Here is a 12,991-nt window from a genome sequence, read left to right as displayed (position 1 = left end):
GTTTGGGGGTCAATATGCTCTATGTAAATGTCTTAAAAATTGAAACGTCAATACTTAACCGATAGGCCAAGTAGATGGGGCAGTGACTATACACTTAATAGTCTCTTTTTCGGTTATATATATATATATATATATATATATATATATATATAAACAAAATAAATTTTCTATGAACAGAGGAAATGCTAAAAATCTTATGGCAAAAAAGAGCATGTTTAATATGTGAAACATCAATTTGTTATGAGTTTAGATTCTGTTTGAATTAAAGTCGAAAGTATTTATGGGTACCAAAAAAACTATTTAAAAAAAATTTTAAACATGACTTTTTAAGTGAAAAATTAATTTAATTTGAATCATAATTATGGTCAGAGTGTATTTCAGTTAAAATCACCAAATTGAATCATTTCGATTTAGTCTTTAATACATACATTTCAATTTTGGGTTCTCATAGGAAAAATTTTTTTTAATTCGGTTCAATTTTTATGACAACAACAAAGAAAAAGTACAAAACCATCGAACAAACAAATAAAAATGGACCAAATGGATCAGTATTATTTGATTTTGATTTTTATATATTATTCAATGTGTTCGTTTTTCATTTTGAAAAATCTATATTATCTGATTTGATTTATATGAACCTACATCATCCATTAATTTTAAAGTTTTGAGTATAAAATATCAACTTAGCTCAAGAATTAAAAGATTATGATGTTAATTATTAATGATTGCTGTGATAAATTTTTATTCACACGCGAATGTTATTAATTTATACTTTTTCATTGATTTGAACATTGATCGAGTAAAAGAACCGGGTGGATTAGTTATTGATTTAATCGGTGAATTAGTGATTCACTTTGTGGATTATAAAATATTAATAATATATATTAATTAAATATAATAAAAAATAATTTAAAATATAAAAAATGGGTCTGCATCAATTGGATTTGGTAAATTAACCGGTTCACCCCCGGGTATGCTAATTCAATCTAATTCTCTATCCTAGATGGTCCAAAAGTAAATCTGGACCAATTCATCAGTTTTTGAAATTGACCAATTGGATTACTATACTATTTGTTTAGTTTTCTTTTTACTAATTTTTAATTTATTCTCTCTTAGTATCATCGAAAGTGTAAATTAGGAGGCCCAAAGGTCGAAGCCAGATTTGAAAGCTCAGTTTCACAATTCACCGTGATGAACTAGTGACGGGAGAAGAAAAAAGGTCAGGACAACTTATTTTTATTTTTCCTTATAAAAAAAACCCTTCCTGACAGCTATGGGCGTGTCATCCGCTATGTCCTCACTTTTCATAATACTAATAATTAAATAAGAAGGGGATAACGGTCCACATAAGATGAAAAAGATATTTCCTGATTAAAAGAAATAAAGAAAAGATTATTTTATTTGTTTAATTGGATATCATTCAATATTATTTTTAAAAAAATTTAACATTTATTTTAATTTAAAATTTTTTTATTTGCTACAAATATAAATTTCTCATATTTGAATAGTAAAAATTCTATAACAAAGATCAAATTGTTTTTTTCACAATAGCACCTAAAAGAATAGGTCTAAAGATCATAAATTTCTTATTGCAATTATCATTGCCATTATCATCTCCAAGAAAGAGAAAGACAGACACTTCTTTGACCCTATCATCTATCCATAAAACACAAAAGCAGAAAATGATCCAGTGTTTCTCGCATGGCTTATTATCCATGAAAGCAACTTGTCATAGAAACTATAGAGTTTTTTTTTTTTTATTGAATCACAACAAAAGGCAGAAACCTGATTGCCACTTTCTTTCTTATTACATTGTTCACAACAGCACAGAAACTGCAATAAAATCTTTATTTAATATTAAAACACCAACATAGACCTAGCCATTTGCCTGGTCTCTTGCCTTTGTATCTCATGAAGCGAAAGAATCAATGATAAGGTTCCATCAACTTGCTGCTTTTTCTTATAAAAAATAATCATCAACCAGGAATAGCATCAACCTCAGCAAAACTAATGCACTTGCCCAATTTTAAGCTCAGCTTTGCCTCAGCATCAGTATCTGGCATTGGCACATAGAAACTAGGCCACGTATCTCACAAAAAAAAAAAAAAAAAAAAAAATTGTTCTCTTCTATACTATTCTCCAATTAATGCCACTAGCATCGGCTAGACTGCGCTCTGCATGGCTAAGAATAATACCGGATGACGGAAACACCAGTCAATCTGAATAACAGGGAATGGAGAGTGATCCAAAGGTTTCTCAGTCGCATTTCTCACTTTGGCAGTACATAATTTCCCTGAGGACATTACGTTCATGATGTTACAATCACACCTGAAGCCGGAAAGTAAGAAAAGGCATCAAAATGAAGACAAATTAAAGAGCTGCTCCAAGTATCAGGCCAGGAAACATGTATCCATTTGTGCCAAGTTAAAAATATCAAAGAAGGTTTGTGTTTCAATAAGCCATGTATTAAGAATAACTAAAGTAAAGCTCCTTTGGGCTTTTCCTTATTTTTGGGTTTCAATATTCTAAATTATCTAATTTGCATTTGTGAAATGGTCATTCACCTCCTATACATAAGCTCAACTACCTCCCTCCCTCTAGATAAATTAGCAACAAGGATACTAAATTACTAGTGACACCAATCATATGATTTAGCAATGAAGCATATGGGTGTAAAGGTGAAAAGAGAAACCAAGTTTTACCTGACTAGTTGAAGCCAAAATGCTGGAACTATTTACTAGGGTCCATATCCAGCCAATGATTATACACGGGAAATTCTCATCTACTTATTTCTTCTGTATTTTGCTTGAAGCAACCAAGGGAATGATTTGTTCAGCAACATAACGACACTGCCACGAGAGAGAGAGAGAGAGAGAGAGAGGGCAAGACAGAGACAGAGGGAGGAAGATGGAGGAACGTAATCATTATTTTTCCATCAAGAAAAGAACAAGATGAGATATATATGCACATACAATCTTGATGAAAATGATAGAGACCAGAGCAACAAATAATATGGATATGCAATAAAATGTTTAACAAGAATGAGATAGACATACCAGGTATACTTTATTTCTGGTTCGTTCTCAAGGCAACCAACATGGGGTCAATTACTGAGGTCCAGTGTATGAGTTATGGAAGTTTCCATGGCAAACTAAGAGAGACTGATATCTGTTTGTGCAAGTATTTTCATCTCTTTGATGTTTCTAAAGAGCAAGGTAGCACCTCGACTGACAACAGCCGCTGAAATATCTGATGACATTCAAAGGAGCAAGAATTTACAATAGTAACGATATTGATTTGATAAAAAAGGAAATAATATTGGCAGTGGACTGAAAATTTTACAATCTTGAACTGTGCCAACTCTTTTTGCAGTTTTCTCTCCATGTCCCTTCCCACAGGTGAAGCAGTTCTATCACTCGCTTCCCTGAACATCTTCTCAGAAAAAACATTTAAGTCAACACTACACAAAAGTTCTTGCCCAAAGAAGCACACAAGAATTAATATGGCTGACATATGGCACCAGAATGAAATTTCAATATGAAAAGGGAATAAGTAATATGGCACTTTTTGACATTACATTCAACTAATAACTACAATACCAAAGCAAAGCATAGAAGCCATGCGAGTTCTACCAAGCAATACAAAAAGTTTCTTTGCCTTTAATATCTGTCATATCAACACAATAATTTCATATAGTTAAATTGATTCCTGGACATTCTTCAATGATATCATAATGAATTCATACTGTTGTTCACATGCTCTCTCATGCCAGAACACAGAAATTGAGTTGATCATACAAACTCAGTTACAAAAGCAAAAATGAATCAAATATTTATGGCACTTCAAAGATGCATCTTACACATTTTTTAATGCACAAGAAGTTCTGCACTACACCATGCCATAAAAATTCTAATCAGTGAGATGGTGTATGATAGTTTCTTTGAAAAGCATCATCAATAATATTCTGCAATGAACTATTCATATTTCAAGCAATTGCATCAAAACTTGATAACTGGGACAAATAGGTGTTCCCTGCAGGCATGCTGGGGGCATAATTTTTTTTTTTCCTCCACAAAATTCACTAAAATTGTGAAAATGGATAAAATTGGCCTATGTCAGAGCTGCCAAATACAAATTATCCACATTCTAACCAGAGCTTCATACAGTGCATGGATCGATCTCAGCTATATTCAACAAATATCCTCCTTGCACACATGTTCTAAGAAATGTTTGAAATCCAAAATGTGAAAAAAAAAATACAAAGGAAGAAATTAATAAATATGAATACTTCAGAGATGCATCTTAGGCATTATTTGCATACAAGCATCTTGACATTTCCTTTACAGCGCATACCAGTTTGAATCCTCCATCAGAACATAAAAATTCCATATCTTGTAAGTCCAGACAATCATTTTCTTGTAACATGACAGATATCCGTATGATGACACACAGAATTCTGAATCTCTTCTTTAACTGAAATGAACATAGAAATGCAGGTTATAGCATTCTTTTCTTTCCCCAGACAAACAAACAAAAACAGCGCGTGAAAACATAGAGCATAAGACACCTCTTCAGAAATCTCAGCAATAGTGGAATGATCAGACTTCGGAAATTTCTTCCTATGATGCCTCGTAAGTAACGCTATTAACTATAAAATGCCCAAACAATTATCAGCATGGAGCACATCTTCAGAATATTCATGTTGAAGAAAACATGTGACAATCAATATGTTTACAATGTACCTTGACTTCTTCATCACTATATCCTTGAAGGTAATCACCGCTCTGCACAAAGGTAGAGCTTTTCAGGAATAAAAATCAAAGATGGAGAGATAACAACAATACAATATGTTCAAAAGATCCATTTCCTTCATGCGTCAGCGTTCACAGAAATTTCTCCCCATGACCAGAATTCAAAATATATCCTACTTCTTCCATAGACACAGATAGCTAGATACATCACATATGCGCAACATTATTACAAACATCGGCCTTATGATCCTAAAAAGAACAGAGAACATACCGTAATAATTCGGTAAGTCTGCTTATGGTAACCCTTTTTACCGGTGAAAAGCCCTATATTGTGAAGTAAACAGGCAGCTTGAAGACATTCAAGATCTTTTTCAGCCAAGTGGGTATCAATTTTATCATGATTATCAGCAATCTCTACCCATTTTGTCAAGCCCTCAAAAACCTCCTGCGGCAATCACCAAGTCATTGGATGGCTCTAAGTAATACTTCTTATTTATTTGCAAAGAAGAACCACAGCACAGGTTATTGTTTCACATCCAGGTAAAATGCTCAAAATGGAAATCAAATTCTAATCATTAATAACAATGATACTGCATTAATTAACAACCATCATAATGCTTGTGCTTATCTTTCACAAAAAGTTTTTAAAAAAATGCCTTGTTTCATCCAACAACTTTTTGGAGTAAAACGCCAAAAGATCTGCTTCTATTCTTCAAACTTAAGCTATCATAACGTAAATTTGAGAGAATGCACAATCAAAACACAAGCATTTCATATATGCACAAGGAAATAGCTAATGTCAAAAAATAAAGAAAATAAACATAGCTAGGAAGTGCATGTTAGTGTTACTTTTGCAATTACAGAACATCGCGCAGCAGATTTAATTGTGCTCTTATCACCGAACCTTGTTGCAAGCCTTACAACAGAATGCCACCTCACATTAGCATTCAGATCATAACCCTCAAACACTTGAGTCAAAGTTTCAGCAATAACACCTTCTCCTAATGCATACTCGGAAACCTCCAGTTCGTCAATTCCAAGCACCTCAAATATCTCCTCCAATAACACTGCACCAGCAAGAATAAACTCTGATCTTCTCTTGAAAAACTCATCTCTCCTACTCTTCTCTCTCTCTCCTTCTTTGCACAACCTGTCAACAACACACCTCAATTCTCCTCTAGTAAACTTCCAATCCCTTTTACAATCCCTAAACAAAATCTCATTACCAGCAACCAAATCTTCTCCATAACTATAAAACACAGCCTTCTCGATTGCCCTGATAGTGCCTGAAGTCCCGACAACCACTTCAAAACCACACTCCTTAACTGCCTCAACTAACCCAGATTCCTTTATAACTAACCTAACAAACTCTCTCATATCCGAATTTATACCATCGGTATGGAACTTCTGAGTCAAACCGACATGTCCTAACTTGAGAGAGACTCTCAAGATAGCATTCCCTTTCTCTCCTATAACAAACTCGGTAGACCCACCTCCAATATCCACAACCAACACTCTTTTGTCAAACACAGGTAAAAATTGAAGTACACCCAAGTAAACAAACCTTGCCTCCTCTTCACCGGACAAAACGACAACATCTAAGCCAGTATTTTCATGTATTGCTTTTTGAAATTCAATTGCATTATCTGCTTCGCGCAGTGCTGCAGTGGCGACACAGCGGGTCCGATGGGGAGACACGTTGTTGTACTTGAGAATTTTACTGAATTGTTGGAGACACTCGAGAGAACGAAAATGGGATTCTATGGAGATAGAAGTGGAACTATCGCGGCCAAGGCATACAGGATTCTTGTGGCGATCAATGGTTAGGAATTTACCCGATCGGTCTGCTTGGACTATTAACATCTTGAATGAATTTGTGCCCATATCTATTGACGCAAAGAGATTACTTGATGAACCCATGGAGTTTTTTCCTGCTGGAATTTGTCCTTTAGTTGATGGAGGAAAAACAGAAACAGAGAAAAAGAAGAAAGATACAGATCAAAAGTGGGAGAAATATATATTTATATGCTATGAAATCAGAAGATATATACGGTATGTTTGATTCCAGAAAATAATTTTTTATTTTTTATTTTCTTAAAAAATAGTTTTTTTATAAAATAATTAGGAATAAATCTATATTCCTAATTACTTCGGAACTAGGTTGCACGTACCTATATAGATATATATCATAAATTTATTCCTCTCGTATTTGGTCCTGAGCCCAAGGCCCAAGCCCAAGATGTAGTCCACAAACAACGGACATAAATGTTGGCGTTAAGGAGATGATGGGCTTTGTATCGGCCTAACAAAGGAAACTTTCCCTCTTCGTTCAAGGGGCAAACTTTTCTGTCACGACAGAGAAGAAAGAAAGCATTTTGCGATCTTCCCTACTGTCTCCCCCTGCTCACTTCTTGAGCTTCCTTTTCCTTCTAAGCTCAACTAATCCTCACGTTCAGTATATACATCTCCGAATTTACTCCATTAGGTAACTAATTTCATTTTTTTTTATATTTTTTAAATGTTTAGAGTGATAAAAAGATCCATCAATGAAATATCTTTCTCTACTCAAATAGAAAAATTACGTTATTTTAAAGAAAAATAAAATTAAATTTTTGAACATTAACAAAATTAATTGTAAGAGAAGAACAAACTTCTGAATAGACATATATTCTTTTACGAGTAATCATAATTATTGACCACCATTAATAAAGACATATTTATATTTAATGAAGTTTTTATAATTCAAGATATTTTTATAAAGGTGTAAATTTTTAAAAAGATCCATCAATGAAATATCTTTCTCTACTCAAATAGAAAATTACTTTATTTTAAAGAAAAAAAAATTAAAATTTTGAAATTTATGAACATTAGCAAAATTAATTGTAAGAAAATAACAAACTTCTGAATAGACATATATTCTTTTACGAGTAATCATAATTATTGACCACCATTAATAAAGACATATTCATATTTAATGAAGTTTTTATTTTTCAAGATATTTTTATAAAGGTGTAAATTTTTAATTTGAATGTCTTTTAACTAATTTTTTAATATGTAAACTATGTGGGTTAAAAGGTATACAATGTGAAAGTGAATCGATTAAGCATTGAATGCAACTCATTACGAGCCAAGATTGAAAATGAAAGCAACTAGCTCAAAAATTAGAAAATAATCTAATAAATATGATAAAAAAATGGTGGTTCCAAGAATTTTCTTGCTCATATTTTCCTGGAAAATGCATATCAAAAAGGAATTTTCTCAGAAAAGTAAGTAAACGGAGAATGAAGAGAGCGCCATAAATTGCAAAGAATTTTTGATTCTTCACGTCTTCTCTCCAAACCAACCAATCAAATATCTTCAAAAAAAAAAAACAACCAATCAAATGTTCCAACCAACTAAAGGTCTCAGATGACTGAAATATATATATATATATATATATATATATATAAGTATTATTCTTCTTTTTTTTTTTTCCAGTTTGATTAAAGCAAAAAGTGCAAAACTCAGAGAGATGGAAACTTTACAATTACACGTGGCTGACATTGAATGAAAGCGGTGGTAATTGGTAACGCTAAGTGGAACCCGACATTGAAGCTTTACAATTCAACATCTTTTAAATGGTTCGAATTTTAAGCGTACAGATACATAAATTATTCGTGTATCTGAAGAAACGCAGGTCAACGGTATGGTAGTTTTCTAAGGCCAATTGGTATAAAAATACAAATGCAAAAGGCCTAATGTGTAAATTTCATTGTACCAGGATAATTAATGTTAAAATATTAATATTATACAATTAATTAATTAGCTTTCCATCCTTATTAGCTTTGTTTTCTAGAGAGAGAGTGTTAAACTGGTGGAAGCAGGATTCCCTTGTATTTTGAACGTAAAAAAATTGTACATAGACTTGAACAATTACAATGAAAGTTTCATTTTGAATAACACAATAATATAGTGAAAAGATTAACTTGAATACAAGTTGAATTCTATTCAAGATTCAATTGAAATTCAGGTCTAATTCAAATTCATATGTATATAAATAAATAGAATTTCTGCGTTTACTTCAATGTCCGTCACTTTTCATAACCCAAAGCGCGGCCACCCAGAAATTTTGTCTGCAACTTCTACCAACCTTCTCTATCTATCAAGGAACGCGTCTGGTAACCGTGTTTTCTCTAATTTTTCTCTGTTAAACATCTTTAATTACTACACAAATAACAAAACCATCCTTTTTTTTGTTGTTTTCACCTTTTTAATTTATACTGCTCACGTACCTTTCAATCATTACGCGGTTAGTTCGTTACCTAGAAAATCAAGACTTCAACTGCCTTTTTCTAGTATTCAAAACCAAAGTTGGTGTGTTTTATACTAAATTCCAGTTGACAGTTTCTATGTTCTTGCTCTTGATACTTTTGGAGTATCCAAGTTTATTAATAATTTACAATAAAAAATATATTCTATTTTTGGGTTTCTTGTTTTAGCTTTATTCTTGAACTTTTATTAGTATTAATAATGATAATGATATATGATTCTTGACTTTTTTGAGTCATGTTATGCTTAATAACGCGTAGATTTTGGAGTTCAGCTGAAACTTCTATGTTACTTCTGTTTTTTTCTTTTTGAGTTAAAAGTCAGTCTTTCTATCTTATATAAAGCATCCATGGCGGTTCAGTGTTAGTTGCTCTTGCTCGATTGTAATCAGAAAAAGAAAAAAAATAAAAGAAAGAAAGAAAAGGGTTTGTAAGTTTGCAAGGTACATTTTATCTCTTTTTGTATGAGTCTTGTGATGATGCCAAAAAGGCCTTTTCATGGAGATTCTGAAAGTGGGAGTGAAGCTCCAGGTCAAGATTCTAAGCGGTTTAAGAAGTAAGTTCTTAATTATGCACTTAACAAGTTTCGAAATTATTCAATATTTTCTTAATGTTCTTTTGTTTCTTTCCCTTTTGCAGTGCCATTAGAGATGTTCTTGGACTCCTTTCAATGGAGGATATGACGAATAAAATGGAACCTTTTCTTCGCCGAGTGGTAATTATATATATATATATATATATATTACTCTCTTTTCTTCTTTACAGGACCATTCATAAGAACAGCTCATTTCAGCTTGTATTTTTATATTTGAAGTTAGTTATTCTGCTTCTTTTATCGTTAAGGTGAGAGATGAGGTGGAGAGGACAGTGCAACGCTTCTTTCAACCATCCTTCAGGTTAATTCTTCTATCTACAATTATATCTCTATTCTTGATATTTGTTAATAAGGATTTCATTTCTTCTAAAAATGAACTTGAAAATTTGAAAATCTAAGAGTTTGATATTCATTTCTTGTTACAGACCGTCCTTCAATCAAGCTGAGACATCAAGAGTTGGAGGCTTCCTGTTGCGCTTTATTAACAAACCGCCTAGCACCATTTTCACTGGTAGCAAAATAGGAACCGAGGATGGTAATCCTATCAGAATTGAATTGTTGGATGCTAATAGCAATACTATTATAAGTTCTGGTTCTCTTTCTTGTATCAAGATTGAGATTCTTGTCCTCGATGCTGATTTCGGTTCTGATGAAAGAGAATATTGGAATGAGAGTGAATTCAATTCCAGTATTATCCGCGAAAGAGAGGGTAGAAGGCCCTTAGTGACAGGAGGAGATTTGATGATTACATTAAGAGCTGGTGTTGGTTTAATAAGTGATATAGTTTTCACTGATAATTCTAGCTGGCAGAGAAGTCGAAAATTTCGGTTAGGAGTTAGACCTGTGCAAAAAACTTGTGGTGAAATAAGGATTATGGAAGCTATTAGTGAAGCTTTTGTGGTAAAGGATCATCGCGGAGAGTGTAAGTTGTGTGTTGTTTTGTATTTATCATATCAGCTTTTTCTTTTCTTTTTTTTTTTCTTTTTTCTAAAGGACTAATAGTTAATTTGTTAAACTCAGTGTATAAGAAACATCACCCCCCGCGCTTCAACGATGAAATATGGCGGTTGGAAAAAATCGCGAAAGAGGGTGCATCTCATAAGAAGCTGGCTGAGAGGGGAATTGATACTGTTGGGAAGTTTCTGCAGTTTTATGCAGTTAATCCAGCTGAACTACGAAATGTAAGAGAATCCCCTTCTTTCAAATTTTCTTTTTTTCTTAGCTAAATGAACAATCATCTTAATTATGAATATCCATGTTGGCTTGCAGATGCTTGGTGGAGGAATCTCAAAGAAGACATGGGACACAATTATAGAGCATGCAAATGATTGTGTTGTTGATGATCAGTTATATGCTTACTATGAATGTGAACAAACTTTTGGACTTCTTTTCAATTCTGTCTATAAGGTTATAGGAGTAACATTTGATGGGCAGATTTATGAACCTCTAGATAAACTAGCTCCTCATCAAAAGGTAAGTAGTTAAAATTGATGGAGTTTGTACTTGTAAAATGTATGCATATATTCTGTTTATTGATCCCTCTGCTTAACTGACAGGTCCTAGTGGAAAATTTGAAGCGACAAGCTTATGCTCATGTGAATAACTTCATTCCAATTGATGATCGTGCCATTTTCGGCCCTTCAAGGCCCTTGACATACCCACAAACTGAACCATTTCAGAATCTGAATCCCGGTCTGCAACAACTTGAACAGCCACAGCAAGGTATGAAGCAAATAACATATAATCTTTTCATTATGCAATTCTTTTGTGCAAAAGTAGTTTTTTTAAGCTCATAATTCACATTTTTTCGCTAAGACAATTTGTTTTTTGTGCAGAGCAACAAGAAATGCTGCTAGATTTTAACACAATAGAGAGTGGAAGTCAATTACAATTTTCTTTAGCACAAAACAATCATCCAGGACAAGTATTATCTCAAATGTTAAGGAACAGTTTCAAATTAATGGATCCATTTTCGCCTCCTAATTATACAGGAGAAGCTATTTGCTCTACTAGTTTATCACAATGGCCACTAGTAACAAGCAATCAACAACTAATCCCTGAGGACATTTCTCAGTTTCCAACATCAACATCATCTCCTGCTAATCCAATCATTTTCGGTTCAAGTAACGAAGGAGAAGTTGATTTCTTTTCTTCTTATCCAAGATATGGTGTACATATGTCAAGAACTAGAAAACCTAAAGCAGGATGGTGCAAACTACGAGCTGCCATCAAATTTCACTCTGTCAGGCGTCGTGTTGCTGCAAAAAAGCCATGGCAAAGCTTGTGTACCAACTTCCAAGCAAGCTTCTGTATGTAGATTACTAGACTTTTAGGAATCAAAATGCTTCTCAAGGCTAAGGAGGTAAGCTTAAGCTCTCCTGAGTTCATGAGAGTTAGATAAGTAGATTTTTAGCTGGCTTTCCTGTGTTTAATTTTCTTGCAAATCTTTGCTCTCCTTTCTTGTAACAAATTGCATAAAAGGGGAATGAGAGCTAAAGTCAAAGTTTTTATTTGAAAAATCCCCAATATAAAAAAATAAAAATAAATATGAGATAGAAATAGATGGGAGTTCAATTTGGTCCTCGCACTTTTTCAATATATTAAATTAAATTAAAAAGTAATTGTCAAACCTAATTAACAAAATCTTTAGTTTTGGGCCATTTAAGTCAAATTTTTACCAAAAAATGGGCTCCATATTATAAAATTGTTTATTGACGCAGGCCGAAAAATGGTTGGGCTTTAGGTCCAATAGGCTTTGCAAATGGAATCCGGTCTTAAAATACAAGTTCATACGGATGAAAAATACAAGTTTAATCGCTAATTCTTGAAAAACACATTACTGAAAAGTCCAAAAGATTACACCTTTTATTTAAAAAAAAATTAAAACACACACACACACGCACAGAGACACATGCAACATCAATCAAAATCAATTAAAGTGAATCGCAAAGTGGATGTAATTATGTAATTTCAGTGCAAAAATAAATGGCATATCAAAGTGAATTTTATGTAATTTAAGCATGAATACTATTTTTAAATCTTACAAATTAAATTAATTATTAACTTTTAAAATTACGGTTCTAAATCAATTTGAATCGATATTAGTGGTATAATCAATATTATATTAATATTTTAAAATTGCATTAAAAAAATAGCTTTTAAATAATTTTTAGTATTAAATGCTATTTTTTATAATATTCAATAATATAACATTTTGAATAAATTTTTAGATTTTAAATTAACTTTTAATTTTTAAAAATTAATATATCATGTTATACGTGTAACCTTTTGCCTTGTATCTTTTATTATTTTATAAAAAAATATTTATATAGTTAAAT

General features: G+C 32.5%; 2 protein-coding genes across 9 annotated transcripts; one reads left to right on the top strand and one right to left on the bottom strand.

The window, feature by feature from the left end:
• Nucleotides 1-1,732: 1,732 nt before the first annotated feature.
• Nucleotides 1,733-6,779, bottom strand: LOC105647448 (Ppx-GppA phosphatase). 8 transcript variants are annotated; one of them, XM_012233544.4, is made up of 9 exons: nt 5,601-6,779; nt 5,023-5,196; nt 4,743-4,784; nt 4,568-4,648; nt 4,354-4,473; nt 3,343-3,432; nt 3,057-3,249; nt 2,703-2,849; nt 1,733-2,328 (listed from the first exon to the last, which is right to left on the bottom strand). In XM_012233544.4, the coding sequence occupies exons 1-7, from the start codon at nt 6,669-6,671 to the stop codon at nt 3,187-3,189; spliced, it is 1,641 nt and encodes a 546-aa protein (XP_012088934.1). In that variant the 5' UTR covers nt 6,672-6,779; the 3' UTR covers nt 1,733-2,328; nt 2,703-2,849; nt 3,057-3,186. The 8 variants fall into 8 exon arrangements, with proteins under 8 accessions (XP_012088934.1, XP_012088932.1, XP_012088933.1 ...); XM_012233542.4 differs by having other exon boundaries at nt 3,057-3,432; XM_012233543.4 differs by having other exon boundaries at nt 1,733-2,293; nt 3,057-3,432.
• Nucleotides 6,780-9,267: 2,488 nt separating this feature from the next.
• On the top strand, nt 9,268-12,227 carry CBP60G (Cam-binding protein 60-like G). The gene is made up of 8 exons (XM_012233548.4): nt 9,268-9,614; nt 9,698-9,773; nt 9,902-9,954; nt 10,079-10,575; nt 10,674-10,834; nt 10,923-11,126; nt 11,210-11,375; nt 11,489-12,227. Exons 1-8 carry the CDS (start codon nt 9,523-9,525, stop codon nt 11,968-11,970), a joined length of 1,731 nt encoding a protein of 576 aa, XP_012088938.1. The 5' UTR covers nt 9,268-9,522; the 3' UTR covers nt 11,971-12,227.
• Nucleotides 12,228-12,991: the final 764 nt, after the last annotated feature.

The sequence above is a fragment of the Jatropha curcas genome, chromosome 2 (assembly GCF_041381405.1).
Source record: "Jatropha curcas cultivar XTBG-Jc1 chromosome 2, XTBG_Jcur_1.0, whole genome shotgun sequence".
In the NCBI taxonomy this organism is placed as follows: Eukaryota; Viridiplantae; Streptophyta; class Magnoliopsida; order Malpighiales; family Euphorbiaceae; genus Jatropha; species Jatropha curcas.
This window is presented reverse-complemented; position numbering and strand designations above follow the sequence as displayed.